The sequence below is a fragment of the Xenopus laevis genome, chromosome 1S, assembly GCF_017654675.1.
Source record: "Xenopus laevis strain J_2021 chromosome 1S, Xenopus_laevis_v10.1, whole genome shotgun sequence".
NCBI lineage: Eukaryota > Metazoa > Chordata > Amphibia > Anura > Pipidae > Xenopus > Xenopus laevis.
Window position 1 is genome coordinate 174,343,054 of NC_054372.1, and position 20,388 is coordinate 174,363,441.

At 40.7% G+C, this 20,388-nt stretch overlaps 1 protein-coding gene across 3 annotated transcripts in view; it reads right to left on the reverse strand.

The window, feature by feature from the left end:
* homer1.S (homer scaffold protein 1 S homeolog) overlaps positions 1–20,388 on the reverse strand; it is a 53,161-nt gene that overhangs the window by 15,237 nt on the left and 17,536 nt on the right. For 2 of the 3 annotated variants that reach the window (XM_018244464.2, XM_018244465.2), the window contains exons 3-6: positions 11,378–11,534; positions 8,340–8,471; positions 7,510–7,602; positions 5,527–5,669 (exon numbers count right to left, since the gene is read on the reverse strand). In XM_018244464.2, coding sequence (XP_018099953.1) covers positions 5,527–5,669; positions 7,510–7,602; positions 8,340–8,471; positions 11,378–11,534 — 525 coding nt within the window. Of the gene's footprint in view, positions 1–5,526; positions 5,670–7,509; positions 7,603–8,339; positions 8,472–11,377; positions 11,535–11,762; positions 11,861–20,388 lie in introns of those variants that run through there. The other variant, XM_041580526.1, reaches the window with a different exon arrangement.

Genomic DNA, 20,388 nt, shown 5'->3' on the forward strand with positions numbered 1-20,388 from the left:
GCGTAACTAGATGTTACTGGGCCCCACAGCAGATTAATTTTAGGGTCCCCAACATATCCAGAGGTTGTCCTGTTTTACAAATATATATTGAAATTGCTCAATATTTAGGGTTTCATTGGGCCCCCTATACCTCCTGGGCCCCCCAGCAGCCGCAGGGTCTGCTTCCTCTGTAGTTACGCCCCTGGAAATGGATTCAGTGCAGAATTCTGCTGGAGCAGCACTATTAACTGATTCATTTTGAAAAAAATTTTTTTCACATGACAGTATCCCTTTAAGGAAGGCCTTGATGGTTATGTACTATGTTATCAACTGAAACATTTCAATCCAACTACAAATCCAGTCACCTCTTTACTTCTTTGCTACAGAATCCCATTCTAAACGTATTAGTTAGTGTTGAAACCACAGAATAAATCTATTGTTTACAAATAAACATGTAGAGGGTTATATATTAAACTCTGAATGCCTAAAACCCGAAAATTTTTTGGGGTTTTTTGTTACTTTACAATTCAAATTTTAAGTGGAAAAAAAACCACAAATTTTTTAGGATTTATTATACTCCGAGGATGGAAAAAGTCAGAATCCGAAAATCCAGCATCTTAGAACTGCCGAGGTTGCATATAAGTTGCATATAAGTTAATGGGTGAAGTCCTGAAGATATCTTGATCTGCGCTGGGTTTTGTGCAATAATCCAAAGATTTTGTGGTTTTCGGGCAAAAATCAGAAAAATCTGTAAAATTCATACAAATTCACGATTTCATGATTTTTTCGGGTTTTTTTTCCGACATCGCCAAACGAGCTAACGGCAGGGCTATATCGGGGGTAATCTGAATGTTCGGCCCTATGGCCGAACGATCGGATTACGACGAGCGCAATGGGCTCCGACGGGTTGGTCGGGAGAAAAATCAAACCTTCCCGATCGATATCGTGTCCATTATCCCACCCCAACATAATTAGCTCCTCCCCTATCCCCTCCCCCCATCCGTCGAGACTTTCAATCACAAAATGGTGGCAGCCCTAGTACAGGCGGAAGAGTGATCTAGATGGGACTATAACCCAACAAAGAAAGGAAGAGTGGGAAGAAATTTGTTAGCAACAGCATGACTGCAAGCACCCTCGGTTCAGCATGTGACTGTTTGTCCTACTGCTTAACTGTCTCTTAAAGGAGAAGTAAAGTCTAAAATAGAATAAGGCTAGAAATATGTATTTTGTATACTAAACATAAAAATGAACTTACTGCACCACAAGCCTAATCAAACAAATAATTTATGCTTTCAAAGTTGGCTACAGGGGGTCACCATCTTGTAACTTTGTTAAACATCTTTGCAAGACTAAGACTGTGCACATGCTCAGTGTGGTCTGGGCTGCTTAGGGATCGTCATAAATTATCAAAACAGCACAAGTCAAATAATATCTGTCAGAAGCCCATACAGCAACTAGTTAATAATGAGAATAGGCAGACTGCACTGGGTCCTGCGTTGTCATGTAATCTAATGTGGATTTTATATTTTTTGTATTGTTTAGTGCAAACTGTCTCCAACTCTGCAGAACCAGTGACTACAGCACAAAAATCCTCCAAATAGAATCCCAGTGTATCTGTTTAAATCTGGCTCCATGATCTTTGTCCCTGCAGCTGGAGTTGGAAACAGTAAAGGGGATGTAAAGCCAAAATAAAATCCAATACAAATCGCTACACAGTACTCGACTGCTCTACAGGGAAACAAACAAAGCTGCTTGAGTTCTGCATGGCTGGGAAGTAAGGCGGGGGCTCCCCCTGCTGTTCATAAGTATGATTGTTTCCCTGCAGAGCAGTTAGGGACCGTCTGACAATTCTGAGCCATAGCAATAAATGAAGGGAGAATTTCACTGCATACAGTCAGGTTTCTTATAAAAACCGTACACATTTTTTAATTAAAGTATATTGACGATAAGTTTCTTTTTCATTAAAGAAAGTAAAAATTACTTTTTTTTTGTTCCTGGTAGACCGTGACCTGCCAGCTGCCTGGACCAGAAAGGTTCCGCTGCTGGTGAACGCCCATGCGTTCTACTGTGGAACGCACGGTCCCTTAGTAAATATGGCCGCCTGGGGGGGACTGGAAGAAGACAAAGCACTGGAGAGGTTTCCGCTGCTCCCACAGAGACTACCACTCCCGGCAGTTTGGTTTTAGTTGCAGCCCCACCCCTTCCCCAGCTGCAGTGTGTCAGTGCTCCCTCCTCTCCCCATCCCTCTCCTTCCCTCCCTCAGTCTGCTGCCTTGTCCCTCCATCCCCCGGCACTCAGTGAGCCTGCAGCCGGCATGGCTTCCGTTATCTTCAAATCCCACCGCCTGGAGCTGCTGGCAGCCTATCAGGATGTCATTGAGGATCAGAACTCTATTGACTGGTAAGTGGGGTGCAGGTAGGGTTGCCACCTGGCCGGTAAAAATTATGGTTGATCCTAATGTTATTAATAGGGTAAAAAGATAGATATATAAGCAGGCCAGTATTTTTTCCCAGAAAAGGTGGCAACCCTAGGTGCATGGGATGGGGGTGCAGCTTCTCCAGGAGGTGGCACTGGTCTGTGTCGTGCAGGCTGAGGAGTGCCAGTTGGGTGATGGTAGCAAGTAAAGAGAGGGCTGCAGGGGAGCCCACAGTGGTGGGGGCACTGATGTAGTGGTGCTATGTAGCAGCTGAAGCAGATGGTGTCAAGTAATGCGGAGTGCTCAGCATGCCAATGAGGTACCTGGCTTAGCCAGTCATGCTTATTGCTGAGAGCACTGGCACAGATTACTAGATGCCATGTGAATGACTAGTGTGGGACAATCGGTACGGTTTGGTAAGTCAGATAGGAGCGGACACTGTGATTGCATAGTGTTTTCCTTTTGCCCAGGGCACTTGTAGGGTTCCAAGGACTCCAACATGGACTCCACCTTGGTCTCCCCCAGCGGCCGGTACCCACCCCCTCTCCCAGCTGGACTGGAAGTTCTCATGTTAGCAGATTAGTAGTCAGCACGCCACTCCCTTCTTTGGCTGGGTGCACGTCCTCCAATGGCCACTTTCCACTGGCAATACTGTCAAAGAAATTAGTCCAGCACCCACAGTTTTCGATAAAATGGCCTTTATTGGACCAAGGGCATTACAGCAACGTTTCAGACCAAAGCTTAATAAAAGACCATTTGGTCTGAAACGTTGCTGTAATGCCCTTGGTCCAATAAAGGCCGTTTTATCGAAAACTGTGGGTGCTGGACTAATTTCTTTGGAAGTTCTCGTGTGCCAATCTCCCGCCTGAGCAGCAGTCGCAGAGGAGCAGTGAGATTAGTGGGCAGGCCAGGCTCCACCTCCACCAGGTTGCGGCATTTCTGCTGGTGCTGCCCAGGACAGGGGAAGACTCTCCGTACCTCGAGACATTGCGAGCCCCTGTATTGTGATTCAGGATGATGAACAGGGATATGATCTTGAACTATTCTGCAATCCTAAACATTACGCAGCTGATCTGGAGAAAGTCTCCATTCCACATGGGTTTATAATTCTTCTGCCATAGAAAACAGCAGTTTTGTCTTGCTTTATGGCAGTATTAGTGTAGTATTATAACATTTTAGGGCTTGGGATACTTGTTCTTGTGCTGTACAGTAGACTGCCCACTATTTTTATCAAGGTAGATTTCCTGATGGGGGCCAGGTGTAGATCCCAGCGTAACAAAATCTGCTAATAATGCATTTGCATTTGAGCTGTTCCAAAAATAAACCAGCAACCATTGGGGTTAACAGACTATGCAGACCACAGGGGCGTAACTACAGAGGAAGCAGACCCTGCGGCTGCAGGTGTGCCAAGCAGGTATAGGGGCCCCTTGAGGCTCTAATTCATATACAATTCCAATAAATATTGTTAAAACATGTCAACCTATAGATATTTTTTTCTGGGCCTGAAAAATAATTTGCTGTGGGGCCCAGTAATATCTAGTTATGCCACTGCCAGACCATCATTTATGGTCACTTAAACTCATTTTAATGCCAGTTCCTGAGCCTGAAAAAAATAAGGGGGATATTTATCAAAGTCCGAATTTTTAGTGGAAAAAAAAACTCGAATTTTTCGGGATCTATTAAACCCTTAGGGGGTTAAAAATCCAAATTCCCATAAATATTTATGAAGGGCGTTAAACTATACATTGTGTATCTGTATATATCTGTAGGGCAAAATCTCACAGCTCATTTCCATTTAGAGCTAAGGACATTCACATATTAAAGATTTTATTATAAATTGTTGTTCTTCCCTTACACCCTGGCTGCTGTAGTCAAAGTCTGTGAGTTGCAAGCGCATCCCTTGCATATGAGTGGGGAGTATAGGACTTTAAATCTCTATTGCTCAGAGAGATTGCTATAGAAACAACTGGGAATGGGATGAATCATTTTAATGCGGAGATTTAATGAATGCATAAAAGAGCAGGCTAGCACTTGCGGATGATATTTTTTCTCTTACAGGATATGTGCAGCAGCCCTAAGCCATTGGAAACGTATAGTATGCGCCCTTCAATGTTCACAACATTAGTGACCCTTAAAGGGGTGGTTCACCTTTAAGTTAATTTTTAGGGGCAGATTTATCAAGGGTCAAAGTGAAAATTCGAAGTTAAAAAAATCAATTTTCTAGTTATTTTTTAGTGTACTTTGACTATCGAATAGTCCAAAATTCTATTTGAATTTGAAAAAAATAAGATAATTTGAATATCGAAATTTATCACGTACTGTCTTTTTAAAACTTTGACTTCGACCATTCGCAGTCTAAAACACTGCCGAATTGCTGTTTTAGCCAATGGGGGACCTCCTAGAACCTATCTGGAGTCATCTGGTCGACTTTGAAAAATCTAAGTTTTTTGGGGCAAATTCTACGATTCGAACGATTTGAATACAGCTGAAGTTAAAAACAATTTTTTTAATAAATTTCGATTGGTCTTTTCTTATTCAAATTTCGAATTGATAGGAGTTTAAAATAACTCCCATCACCTCGAAATTCGACCCTTGATAAATCTGCCCCTAAGTATATAGGATGCCCAATTCTAGGCAACTTTTTGATTGATCTTCATTATTTATTTTCTATAGTTTTTTTTTTAATTATTTGCCTTCTTCTGACTCATACCAACTTTCAAATGATGGTCACTGACCCCATTCATAAACAAATGCTCTGTAATGCTACAAATGTTTTGTTATTGTACTTTTTATTTCTCATCTTTCTATTCAGGCCTCTCCTATTCATATTCCAGTCTCTTATTCAAATCAATGCATGGTTGCTCGGGGGGGTCTATGTAGGGTAGGGGGGTAGGGTTTTTTTTTTAAAAGTTAGGGTTGAATTCTCCTTTAAAGGTATTCCTTTATAGGCTAGGCAGAGATGTATTCAGTGAAAATCTGCCTTAATCAGTCTATAACTGATAAAAAATAGCAAAATGAAGCTCTGGTGAAGAGGCCACACTGTAGCTCCTTTATATATCAGTACTTACTGTATCTATAGTTTGCCTGCCTACACCCTATTGTACAGTACTGCCATATAAGTTCCCCAGTACCTGTGTGTAAATGGCAATGCGTTCTGCGTAGGTTCAGCCCTTGGTTCGAAGTTTGGCGTCATTTCTGGAGTTGTCCTTTCATCATCTGTTCCATTAATGCTTTCTGGTGTTAATGGCGACTGGATGTCTCCTCCAGCAGACTCCTGCAACAATATACATGTAAATACATCAACAAAACTCATTTTCAGCCAAATAGTCTCATCGTCACAGCCATTTGCTGATCCTTGCAAGTAACTACAGTAATATACTCTTGATCTTCATTTAGGATAGTATTAGAATAACTCAAAGCACAAGAAACATTGTAATCAAATATTGAAAAGCAAAGTTTTCCCTAAAAATAGATGCATCTTGCTTTTCCTTATGTCACTAGGAAAAAAAGTTTTCAACCTTCCTCATTGTAGTTGTTTAGAGAGCAGTGGGTAGTGGTGCATATCTAAGGCACTAATTACTGTTTTATAGACTACACACTATTTTAACCTAAAGATCTCCATTCGGCACATGGGGCTGGGGATCCACTTTTCTTTAACTTCATTTTGTACAGAGTCGGTTCACTCTCAGTAACAGGCACGGTGTTGTCCTATGTGCAGACACACAGAGCAGATTTAATGGAAAAGTACTGTATGTATTTTAATGGCAAAATTGTGGACATGTGTCTGCATAGTGAGTGACGCTGCTCCTTTCAGTGCAGATACACAAAGGAATAGATGAGAATGGACTGGCCTTGTACAAAATGCAATTAAAGAGTGGATCCCCATCCTGTATGCTATTAGCCTCTGGTTCATTGTGTGATCAGGGTCTCCCTTAACTAATAACAAGGTTAGGAATTTAGGAATATATGAAAACATTATTATCTAGGCGAGCAAATAATTGTTCACCCCTAACCTTCAGTTTTCAGCAATATCTAGGAGAGCAAAGGACATTCTTTCCAAATCTCTACTGGGCTTCAGCTGGTGCCATAGGGGAAGGGGTGGAGGTTGAACCTCTTCCCAAGCATTATTGCTTTACAGAGATATGGACACCATAAAAACATTCTGCTTATGTCAACTCTAGGACCCAATTTCTTGGTCTACGTCAGAAGAGCCTCCTGAACTTTCTGGCTCGACCACACTTGGAATTTGCTGCCTGATTGTATAGGGGAACGGTGGTTAAAAGGAACAGTTGAAAAGCACTGGGAAAAGCTCTGGCTTGGTAATGTGAAGTGGGCAGTGCTTGGTAATGCAGAAGCAGTTTAGAATCTTAATACTGAAGGAATGCATGCTTACCTATATGTACCAGGAGCTATGCAAGATGAAGGGCTATAACTTTCTAAAAAATAAATCAAGTTTAACCTAGACAAAAATGCATTCATTAAGATACTGCACAAAAGGTAAAACATTTTTTTTATCCAACTTGGCTTTATGAGCTGTTTCCCTCATAAACCATCCTCTACCTCATATTTCCCTACACTCCCCTACCTTGTATAGTGCATATTTATTCAAGAGATTCATTGGTGCTTATCTCACTAACCCTTTCATATCTTGCCCTATCAATCTTCAGTCTCCTCAATACACTTGCACCTGCATCACCTGTAATAATAGGGTCTAATAATAGCCTTTACCCCGTTATGTTCAGCCAACACCCCTCCAACTATTGACCCAATAGGTCCCTGCCTACTGGACACCCAACAATTTTGCCATATATATAATTTTCTAACTAACTGGGAACATTTTTATATTTCTTCTTCTAAAATCAGTAACTCAGGTCCCTAGTTTGTTAAGCCAACTGTTATTATTGCCTTTTCCAGCCAATTTGGACACCTGTGTACTGGGCACTGGCGGATAACCAATTTCAATACATATTTGAAAAAAACATAAACCATGTTATACGCAGGTGAGTGTATTTTTTCAATTTTTTTTCTCTTTATACAGGAAGAAGGAAGTGTATAATGTATTTATATGCCATGTGGATTACAATGAACATTTGGTGCCGTAACATAGAATTTACCTGGGAAGGTGTGCTAGTTAATTCCATCTTTTCCTGGGATTTCTCCTTCGCTAGTCGAGCTGCTTCTTTGAATTCCTGAAATTTTTCTGCAAACTGAATAAGTGACATCTATATTAAAATCAGAAACCAGGCAATTATAGATTGCAAGCTCTCATTTCTTTCTTGTATAGGCTAGTAACTGCAATCTGTATGTTGCTGCATTATAAATGCTGTATACTGTATATAGAAAATAATACTTTATACATAAAACTACATTTGTATTGCAGTGTGTTAAAACATAAAACAGCATATATGTGGAAATTTAAGAGGAGGGGCCCTTCTGAAAATAATGCATCAGCAAGAAGAAAAAAACCCTACAATAAAACAGATTATAATTCTTAATATCTGAATAGAATGAAAATAATGCAATGCATCAGTGAGGATCGATAACAAATCAAGTATTCATTAGTCAGTTACACTAATGACTATACAAGTATGGGATCTGTTATCCACAAACCCGTTATCCGGAAAGCTCTGAACTACGGAAAGGCTGTCTCCCATAGACTCCATTATAATAAAATAAACCAAATTTATAAAAATGAATTCCTTTTTCTCTATAATAATAAAACAGAACCTTGTCCTTGACTCAAACTAAAATATAATTAATCCTTATTGGAAGAAAAAACAGCCTATTGTGTTTTTTAATGTTTACATGATTTTCTAGCAGACTTAACGTATGAAGATCCAAAGTACGGAAAGATCCATTATCCGGCAACCCCCAGGTCCTGAGCATTCTGGATAACAGGTCCCATACCTGTACTTCATCCAGACAATATAATCAAGTCTCTTACTTTAGAGAGATGATGTTCAGAGGAGAATCCCAGGCCATAGACAGTATTAGCCCGGCTATCTGCCCACTGGCCAAACTTCTGGGATGTCTTTGTGAATGTCATGTTTGGACTGATGGTGCTGTTTATTATTGCCTGGGGAAAAAAAATAAGCACATTAACGTGGCTGTTGAGCTAAATCGTTTACACTGTTACTTTTAGGAGTGACTGGACAAGTGGGTACCTATGTACAGAACCTGGTGTTATTGCTGTGGGTTTCTGTCTCAGATGATCTTTTGTGCTGCTTGGTGTATGTATTACCCTCACTGCAATGTATAGAACCGACCACCCCTGCTCCCCCAAATTTCCCCAGGTGCACCATGGCTCCAGTGATGGCACACACCAAACACCAGTGCCGAGGTGCAGTGCATTTAATCAAGGTGCTAATATTTGCTAAATAGATTGTGTGAATGAATATTGCGGCAGGCAGATCATAGTTGGGGGCAGGAGCAGCGGCATTGGGGTTTTATCCCCAAGTTGAAACTTTTTGGTGTTGGAACTTGAATAGGATACACATAGAAATCACTTTTCACTTTTGTTTGCTGCAGTTCTCCCTGAGATTACCACATTGATTGAAACAACATGTCTTTAAATAGCCAAAATACTTTAAGAAAGAATGATAGTTAAATTAGTTGGTGCTGAGACTTGTGCTCTAGTGAGCACGCGCCCGCCCAAACCTGACTTCCGGTTCCTTTTATAGACCACGTCTATTAAAGCTCAACCCGGAAGTCGGAAGCAGGCATTTGGAAGGTCCCGGACAGGGAGTGCAGTCAGAGGAGCTCAATCTGCATCTGCCCGCGACCCGTGCAACCCGAACATCACTATTGTTCTCTCTGCTACTTATTGCACTTGTATAAATATAATTATGAGTACAATTAACAGTTTGAGCAGTGCAGTGCTTTTTCTTAACGGCCATCTGTATACTGTATATCATTTACAAAGAGAGAAAAGTTTAAATTGAGTCAGTTCAAACCTAATTGTGCCCTGCTGGAAATAAATGTATGAATGGTACTAGATCCCTTACTAGCAATAAATGTGTCAAACCACCGGAATGAGATTATCAACACTTAAGAAGTCATTTTCGACCCACAAGTATAGAGTGCAAAGTGCAATATCCGCCAAAATTGTCATTTAGCAAATGCTCTTTGCTAAGCAACCATTTCACATTTTTATTCCAGGAGATGAGGCTGGAGAAGGAAGGCTTCATTCATGGAAAGGGGTCTGTAAATAAAACATAGTAACCTGAGCACTGGATAAAAAGAAGAAAATCTTCCTATGAATCAGTCCATGTGGCATTAGACTTATATTCTCTGTTGTTATGGACTGAGCTGTTACATCTATATGATCCATGCCAAGACACAACTAAGAGCACTTACTAAGGGGTTTCACCTTTCAGTTCACTTTTAGGGGGTTATTTACTAAGCTCCGAATGCAAAAATCATGAAAAATTCGTGATTTTTCCTTTATAAAATTGGACTTTTAAAAAATCACAAATTTTTCAGAATTTATTAAACCACGAGGATGGGAAAAGTCAGAATCTGAAAATCCAGCATCTCAGACCTGTTGAGGTTGCATATAAGTCAATGGGAGAAGTCCCAATGATTTTTTGATGTGCACTGGGTTTTTGGCAATACCCGGAAGTTTTCTGAGTTTTCGGGCAAAATTCTAAGTTTTCGGGTGAAAAATCTGAAAAATTTTGCCAGATTTTTTCCCGCAAACAACATTTTGGGAAACTGTATCAATAAATACGTTTTTTTTTCCCCAGAAAATATTGAGATAAAGTTGGACTTTGATAAATAACCCCCTAAGTATGTTACAAAATAGCTTATTCTAAGCAACTTTTCAGTTGGACTTAATTATTTATATTTTTTTAGGTTTTTAATTATGTGTCCTCTTCTTCTAGCTGTAAAATGGGGGGGGGGTCACTGACCCATCTAAAATGTAATTGCTCTGTAAGGCTACAAATGTATTGTTATTGCTATTTTCTATTACACATCTTTATATTCAGCCCTCTCCTATTCATATTCCAGTCACTTGGTTACCCCAGTAACCAATTGCAAACTGGAGAGCTGCTGAATAAAAAGCTAAATAAATTAAAAACCAGAAATAATAAAAAATGAAAAACCCATTATAAAAATTTTGTCAGAATATCACTCTCTACATTATACTAAGGGGGTTACCCAGGGCCGGCCCGTGCTGACAGAGCGCCCTAGGCAGCCGCCCGTGTGTGCGCACGTGCGTGCACTCGGAACTCTTCGCGCAGACACGTAATCAAACGATTTTTCTTCTACCTGAAAAATTGCTAGAAAGCCTATGGGGACCTTCCCCATAGGCTAACATTGTACCTCGGTAGGTTTTAGGTGGCGAAGTAGGGGGTCGAAGTTTTTTTAAAGAGACAGTACTTCGACTATCAAATGGTCGAATAGTCAAACGATTTTTAGTTTGAAACGTTCGATTTGAAATCGAAGTCGTAGTCGGTCGAAGTAGCTAAAAAAATCATTAGAAATTCAACTTTTTTTATTCTATTCCTTCACTCGAGCTAAGTAAATGGGCCCCTAAGAAATGAATGAAAATATACTATGCAGTATAATATGCAGACTTATAACCGGCTATGGGGCATCACTGCTGGGGGCAGGTTTGGGTCATGGGTGGCCTTTATGCCAGTCTGGAACATCTCTAAAAAAAAGTAGCAGATGCTTGGGAAAAGTCTCCGAGCTGCATAAACTACAGTAACGTTATTGGAATGTTCCAGGAATATCATGAACACACACACACAAACCAATATTTAAAAAAAAAAAACTAAGGGCAAGAAAAGCAGTTTTCATCTTGTTTTGAAATAACCAGATCCAACAGAGACGTGGCATAGATATATGTACTTACACATGGTCAGTAACAGAGGGAAGTGGCTTGTGCTTGATGTCTATATGATGGCAGCTGCTGTGTGGCACTAATTAATTCCATCTTGCCAATGATAGCTCAGATATGAAAAAGTCTTGTCTTACCTTTGATCCATCCAGACTTATTATCCTGTAGACATTTCTTGTGCTATCATAAAAATAGGACACAGTAACGGCATGCTTGCTGGTTGGAACCCAGTTCTTCTTAGTGTTCGGGTCTATCTGGAAGACATGGGCTCTGGTGCTAAAGATGGGTTGCTCGCTGTAAGGGAGAAAGCAGAAGTATTGAATCTCATTTGGCCTCAGTATGGTCATCCAAGATGAAGATAGAGGCTCTCCCCAAAAGGAAGCCTCAGTCATGTCACTTTCCATGCTCACCCCCAGCTAGAGAGACATATTGACATGGGCTACAACATTAAATCCTGGCTCTCTCATGGGTCTCTCAGGGTGATACACAAAACCTAAATATAGGCCTGTCACAGAACCTTACCTCCACCCCTAAATTCCATCTGCCGACGCTAGAAAAACAACTTGTCACAATCACACCAAACACTGCTCAACACAGGTTCCATCTTATTTTGCCAGGAGTTTAAAGCCCTTTAAAACCGTGTGGTAATCCCAAGCCTTTATAGCTTGCACTTGTTCATTAAATCACAGCTGCTCCACTGAACCGAACAAGGTACTTAACATCTCTAGATGTAATCACACCACATTTACGCTTAAGTGCAGAAGTGCTTATCCTGACGCTCCCTCTCTCTCTCATTGTACATCAAGGAAGGTAAAACTAAGTGTAGAGCACTGTCAGTGGACTCTGGGAGTTGTAGTTCAGCAGCGGTTAAAGACAATCAGTTGAAGAGTAAAAGTAAATGTACGTGGGCCCGATATATTATTAATGCACACTGCACTTTGCAACTTCATGTTACCAATGGCCTCAGTGAAGGTTTCAGAAAAAACATGTCCAGTATTAAATGCCATAAATAAACAAGCACTTACACTTACACCCATTCCATGGGTTCTGGGTTAGATCTGACAGCTCATTTCTAAATGCCCCATATATAAGTGCAGGAGCTCTAAAGGGTCCAAAATTGCTTCTTTTAGTGCTCGTAAACAAAGTACTTACACTGGGCAATGCTTTTCACCTTGTACTACATAGTCTGCTATAAGGTGCAGCACAAGCCAGTTTTATACTTTACTGTGGCCCTGGCTCTCCCCTGGCCTGCATGTCTGTATGATGTGGAAATTAGGGTGTGTTTCAGGGGTCATATATTACCCACCTCCATCTTGGAATGCAGAGCTGCAAAACAATGGTAACTCACATTAAGATCAAGGTGGGGTACTTTGTGCTCCATTCTAGGACTACAACATTTTTGTTCCTCTGGATAAAACAATTTGGGGCAAAGTACAAAACCAGGGCACATTGTGCCTGCATTATTCCACTTAATGGAATGGACAGCTGCAATTTACACAGGCCCAGATTTGTGGAAAGACCACCAAGGCCCGGGCCTAGGGTGGCAGGCCAACCACACCCATATTGGTTGAGAAACACTGGGGATGTGCAGGAGATACCATAGTTTTTTAAATTTCCCATGCACCAATCCCCATTTGCCCGAATAAAGGGGAGGGGATTGAGGCGACAAATGGCAATGGGCCTAGGGGCAGGGGCGATCCTGGCCCCTCCGCTGCCTGAGGCAGCAGCAGTTGCTGCTGCCCCCCCTCGCCCAGAAATTTGCTCTTAAAGTACCAGGAGCAGCATATTTGCTGCCCCTGGTACCTAGTGGGGCGCTGCCGCCTGAGGCGACGGCCTCAACTCGCCTCATTGGCGAAGCACCCCTGCCTAGGGGTGCCCACTATGTAAATCCAGCCCTGAATTTACATATGACCAATAAAGGTGGTTAACTATGTCACTTTAATTCCATGGTGGCTTAGTGCCAGGGGCAGAGCCAGGGTGCAGCCCAGGGACAATGAAATAATTAATCTGACACTGGGTAGAAGCAGTAGGACTAGAATATTGGCATTGAGCCGAATATATGGGTCATTAGAAAGTCATTTACATCTAAGACTTTGTGTCTGAAAGCAATATGTAACAGTGGCCAAAGATTCAGTAAACCGGAAAAGTTTTGATATTAATTCTTAAACAGTTATCGCCAAATTTGTGTTTGCGATGTAATAAAATGAATTGTCTCTCACTTTAAAGGTGGCCATACTCAGACCGATAATAGCTGCAGACAGACCGAGTATGGGGCCCTCCGACGGGCTTCCCCGATCTATATCTGGCCAAGAGTCGGCCAGATGTCGTTCAGGCAGGGGTAAAAATCCCATCGGATCGTGGAACTGCATCAATGAACAGATGCGCTCCCTCGATCCGACTGCTCGTATACCTTTCAGCATGATCCAATCGTTGGGCCCTAGGCCCCATGATTGGACCAGCCCAATATTGCCCTCCTTAAGGTGGGAATATCGGGGAGAGATCCGCTCGTTTGGCGACATTGCGGATCTCTCTGTGTATGGCCACTTTAACAACAGTTCTTTATAACTGACTAGTCAGACCACAGTTACATAGTTACATAGTTAAATTGGGTTGAAAAAAGACAAAGTCCATCAAGTTCAACCCTTCCAAATGAAAACCCAACATCCATACACACACCCCTTCCTACTTTCACATAAATTATATATACCCATATCTATACTAACTATAGAGCTTAGTATCACAATAGCCTTTGATATTATGTCTGTCCAAGAAATCATCCAAGCCATTCTTATAGTCATTAACTGAATCAGCATCACAACATCACCCGGCAGTGCATTCCACAACCTCACTGTCCTGACTGTGAAGAACCCCCTACGTTGCTTCAAATGAAAGATCTCTCAGTGGTCAGAGAATCTATCCTAGTTTAAACCCATCATTTACATCACTGCAGGGTGTTGAGTCACTAAAAGGATCAATTAGCAGAGTGATTTATACAATGAAGTTTAGCAAGCCGAAGAAACAACTGCCACATAAAATGCCAAGGAGTTCTCAATGATTTTTGCAATTATTTTATTATTATTTTTTTTTTTAATCTTTGTTTTAATCATGCACCACAATCTATAATTTTAACTGCTGAAAAGGCAGTGCATATATTTGACAAACAGCGGGAGAAGACTCGCACAAATGTTTTGATGGTCCATCATTTACAGTAGTAGATAAAATATCTCATACCATCTGCTACTCATTGTAGGAATGGGAATTCTACTGGACACACAGGGAAGATTTTGATACACCTTACGTGGCATTGTATGGCTCCATGCCACGTAAAATGTTTCATTTGCCACCACTCCATGGGGCAAATTTACTGCCTGGTGAAAATTCGCCAGAGACGGCTCCGCACCCATCGCAACACTTCGCCAGGTGAAAATTCGCTGGGACAATGATAATTTACTAAAATGCAAAAGTTTCGTCCTGCCTGATGGACGCTAGCGAATTCTCACTAGCGTTACTTCGGCAATGTGAGCAAATCAAAGTGAAGATGCGCTAGCTATTAATTCTGCCTAACGCAAATTTGCATACAGCGGGAAATTTTAAGTTGGACGTCTTAATGTTACAAGTTGCAGCAAAAACATTACATTTCCACTTAATTACACATGTCCAGGGAACCTTAATAAAGACAATAGAGTTGTTAATGTCCTACACATTAGCCCACTGTAAAATAATGTTCCATATGTTAGAAAATGTATGGGGGAAACCCGTTACCCAATTTTTAGGACTTTTACAGCCAATCACCCTGAAAAAAGGAAAAGTCGCCAGCGTTTTTTGAACTTGTGAATTTGCGGAGTAACGTCCATTTGCCAGAGCAACTTTGCAAATGGCCTTTTCTGTTGCTGTTTGCCTGTATTTATCTTGCTTTGTCAATGCTTTAACTGTGGTCTCTCTTGGTATGGAGGAAGAGTCCTGTGCAGGCCAGTCAGCATACCTCCCAACTGTCCCGTTTTGAGCGGACAGTCCCGATTTTTACAGCTTAACCCACAGTCCCGGTGTTGTTACTGAAATGTCCTGACTTTCTCTTTGATGTCCTGCACTGAACAGCCAGAAAAAGATACTAAGTTTCTAACTTAATTGGCTTTTGGCAGAGAGCCCGGAATAGATACCTGGATACTTTTGTAACAATATAAGATAAGCAGGTCTCTTGGGGAAATTGATTTGCAGCTTAAAGGGCAATCCGTTTCATTAACAAAACTGTAATAACACATAAAAACTGCAGAAATGTGTTCAAACTTTCATAACCTGGCAAATTTTGTAAAATGAACATGGATATTAGGGGGTTGTAGTGGCCATAAAATGGGCGAGGTCAAAAAATTGTCATGCTCCGTGCGACAAATCTTTTTGCCCCTATTTCTATTTCCAAAATGTTGGGAGGTATGCAGTCAGTCAAACCAATGCCCACTCTGGCCTGCAACCAGCTTTGCCTGTGTTCCAGGCCCTTACAGGTAAGGATTAAATTTAATCCAGACCCAAGAACCATGTAAACCAGAAGTTACATCACTAGAGGCTGAACAACCAAGTTTCGACGGGCGCTAGGACCCTTCGGCGCGACACGGCCTTGGCGCTGCAGAGTGGAATCCGGGCTTGACAGTGGCTGTCTCAGGGCAGCTTTGAGGCTTGACTCACCCTCTGGAAGTAGGGGACACATTTTCAAATATTAGAGCCTGCACTTTAATCGATTCTCATTCTCACCAAAAACATGACCACTCTGCAGGTGCTTGACCCAATGCTGGACTATGCCATAATGCCTATGTTAATAATGGGAAAGTAATATAGAATACATAGGAAGTATTCAGGGTCATACTGGGCTGGCAGGACACCGGGGAAAAAACCCAGTGGGCCCTGCGAGCCAGATCCACTCCCACCGAAGCCCTGGGTGCTGCCACCTGACCAAGTCCGGACTGAGAATTATAACAGGCCCTGGCTTTTTAGGTACACAATCAGCCCACACAGAGGCCCAAACAGCCCCCACCAGCCCACTAAATACTGACTTTCTATGGCACCTTATAGCAGCCCCTCTGGCATTTGCCAGAACCCAAAGATTGCCAGTCCAGGCCTGCACCTGACCTCCCCCAGGCCCTGACTGAAGCTGCAAAAAGAGAAACCAAGGTACACACTGGGAGAGAGGAGGGTTATAGCTGGGGGGACCTCACCGCTGGGGCTGAGGGGGCCCCAGACCACCCAGTCCGATGCAGGGAGTGCAGAAAAGGTGGCACCCTATGTATTTGGCTACATTTTTACACCAGGAATGCCAAATATTTACAGTGGATCTTGCTATATATCACACACAGACCTCTAAAGTTCACACACTGCCTTGGAGTCCTTGGAACATAACCTTCCCATGGGAGAACAGGCAGGGAAATCATACAGTCTTCTAGCATGAAACACAAAAATAAATCATGAAGCCTTCTAGTATGAAACACAATAAAACACATTTATAGTGGTCACTGCGGGAGCTTATAATAGAAAAATCACAGGAATGGATGTAGGCCTGATTTTTTAAAATTAATAGCACCAGGTCCCATTATATTAAAGTGTTCTAAATGGCTGTGATTTCGTGATGAAATGAATAAAGCTTGAGAACATACTCCTTTCTAACCATAACCTCTTCTAATAAAATATAACATTACAAACCAATACTGGCACAGAGTTACGGTGTCTCTCATTACATGATATTAGAGAGCCAAGAGGGCTGTTCTGGCAGTAAAAATGCCGTTTACAGCTAATGGCACATTCAACGGCCTCAAGCTATGCCACTGGCCTTCTAGGCCAATAATAATCCTTTTATAGACTCTTTGCAGGGGGATATTTAAAATAATAGTAATCTATTCATCTCTTTCTATTTCCAAGAGTCAAAATAAAAACGAGACACAAAGGTATTAGGGTCATTTAATGGAAACGGAACCATTGCATTGTTTCTCCATTGTACCTAGCAGTGATTTTCACTCACTCCTGCATCCAGAGAGCAGAATAATCCTGCTGCTATTCATTTTTAGCCAGATAATCAAACTACAACAGCAGGGCGATATTGGGTTAATCCGAACTTTCAGCCCTCAGATTACAATGAAGAGACTGGGCATGGACGGGATGAGGACCATATAAACTAGCCGATGCGGTCCTCAATCGCCAGAAAAATCCAACCTTCCCGATCAAAATCTTGGCCAGATATCTATCAGGGAGACCCGTTGAAAGCCCCCCTACACTGGCAGATAAGCTTCCGAATCGGTCTAAAGAATCTGTCTGTGTATGGCCCAAGCAATCAGATTGCAATGAAAACTCCAAATTGGGGGCACAGAACTAAAATTATTTAAAGAGGTGCTTCGCTTTCAAATGGTAATAAACTTTTAGTATATTATACAATGGCCAATTCTAAGCAACTTTTCAACTGGCCATTATTTTTTCTTTCTTATAGTTTTTAGATGATTTGCTTTCTTCTTCTGACTCTTTCCACCATCTAAAAACAAATGCTCTGTAAGGCTACATATATATTGTTATTGCTAATTTTTATTACTTATCTCTCTATTCAGGTCCTGTTTTATTTATATTGTAGAACCTAATCAAATCAATGCACGGTTGCTAGGGTAATTTGGACCTTAGCAACCAAATGCAAATAGAGAGATGCTCAAAAACCCACAAATAATAAAAAAATTAAAAATAACTGTAAATTGTCTCAGAATATTACTCTCTGCACCATATTAAAAGTTAATTTAAAGGTGAACAATCCCTTTAAATGGCATGTAAAGGCAAAAAAAAAAAATAAAATCTCATTTTTACTTTCTTTAATGAAAAATAAATCTCCAATATGCTTTAATTAAGTTTTCACAAGAAACTTGACTGTATCCAGTGAAATTCTCCCTTCATTTACTGCTGTGGATAGGAATTGTAAGACAGTCCCTAAATGGGCAGGGAAACAATCATATATTATCAATCAAAAATTATTTTTTTTCACTAAAATTTTGGAATATATAGTAAAAAAAAAAGCCTCTCCCGATAATGTAAAAAGTCAGAATTCAAAAATCCGGCATCTCAGACCTGCCGAGTTATATATAAGTCAATGGGAGAGGTTCCTATTCTATTTGGAAGTTTCTGTAGTCTGTGCTGGAATTAGCCCAAAAATCTGACTATGGACTTTTGGGTCAAAGATTCGAAAAATTTAGGCTTTTCGGGGAAAACACCAGAAAAAATTAAGCGATTTGGGATAAATCGTACAATTTGGATTTTCGATCGTTTTTTTCTTGTTTGTCCCCGATCTGATTAAAGCGTGCTTTTTTTAAAAATAATAAATAAGGTCCAATTGTGGATTCTAGTTTGCAGGGGGAGGGGCCATGGACACCTCCAAATGCAGGAAGGAGGTGTGATTGTGTGTGTGTAGCTGGGAAGGAGATTGAGTGTGATTCCCCACTGACCTGAGTGTTTGGAGAGAGTGTCGAAAGACTGGCGAGTGGAGTGTCAAGTGTGAGTCCAACAGAGGATTCTGGGATTTGTGTAACTTGAAAGATGCAAGTGCTGTAAAGTTGTGTTAATGTGTACACCAATGTGGGTGTTGAACCAACTGTTAATCCTATGTGAAGCTAGTATGCTAAGAAGGGGATTTTGTTCCAAATAAATGTCAGCCAAACTGCACTTAAAACGAGAAAGTTGGTGTCAGATTCTGACATATTCTGTGCTTAATCTGTGCTGTGACCTAGGGTCTTAGTAGCTACCTTGATGTCACAATATATATATATATATATATATATATATATATATATATATATATATATATATATATATATATATATATATATATATATATATATATATATATATACACCTCCCAACTGCGGACCAGTCCCGGTTTTGACAGCTCAACCCACAGTGCCGGGTTTGTTACTGAAATGTCCAGACTTTTTCTTTGATCACCTGCACTGAACAGCCAGAAAAAGATACAAAGTTTCTTACTTAATTGGCTTTTTGCAGAGAGCCCAGAATAGATACTTTTGTAACAATCTAAGATAAGCAGATCTCTTTGGAGAACTTAGCTCACAGTTTAAAAGGGTGGTTCATTTTCAAACAACTAGTTGTTTTCCGATAGATCACCAGAAATAAAGACTTTTTACAATTACTTTCCATTTTCTGTGTGTCACAGTTTTTCTAATATTGAAGTGTAAAGTGTAGTGATGGGCGAATTTGCGCCTGAAAAATTCGCAAATTTCCAGCAAAATTCGCGAAACGGTTAAAAATCGGCGAAATGGCGCAAATTCACAGCGAGTTTGCGCCTAGTAAAGTGTATTTTTTTCACCTTCTAAAGCAGCTCTGGGTGCGGGGGTCGCCGACCATGTAAACTGTTCTAAATTGATACATTGAGTTGATATCTTTGTCCCTGCTGAGCAGAATCTCTGGGTATCATTACAGGCAGCTGTTAGACTTGATACAATAGTTGCTAATACTCCACAGATGCTGCTGAGAAATGGATCAACTAAATGTTGCAAAATTGTAATAGTTTAGAATCTGCACCTGAATTACTGAGCTGCCAGACTCAAACACAACAGACACCGACAATCAACTTTAAACTTAGATTGTGGAAAAACAGTAAAAAAAATAAGTAACGGAAAATAATTGAAAAAAATCTTTATTTCTGGGGAACAATCTAAAAACAGCTGAACTGAAAAAAGTGTTGGGAAGGTGAACAACCCCTTTAAAGGGTAATTCACCTTCATTAGCTTCATAAGCAATACTGTAATAACACAGAAAAAACACAGAAAAGTGTTCAAACTTTCACAACCTCAATTTTCACTTCATTCATTTTGTAAAATAGACATGGGGTGTGGCCACTTTGTCAAAGCTGATGTTGCAGCCTAAACGTTAGTTTTCTAATAAACACCTATATTTTTTTGATAAGTCCCGAGCAGTGCGGCTTCTTCCGGGGAGGATTGTATGCAGCTTTGTGAAGCGTGCACCCAGGTGACGTGAGTGTATTTATCGTGAGTGCTGGGAGTTTGGGGAAGTATATATATATATATATATATATATATATATATATATATATATATATATATATATATATATATATATATATTAGAGATGCACCGAATCCACTATTTTGGATTCGGCCGCA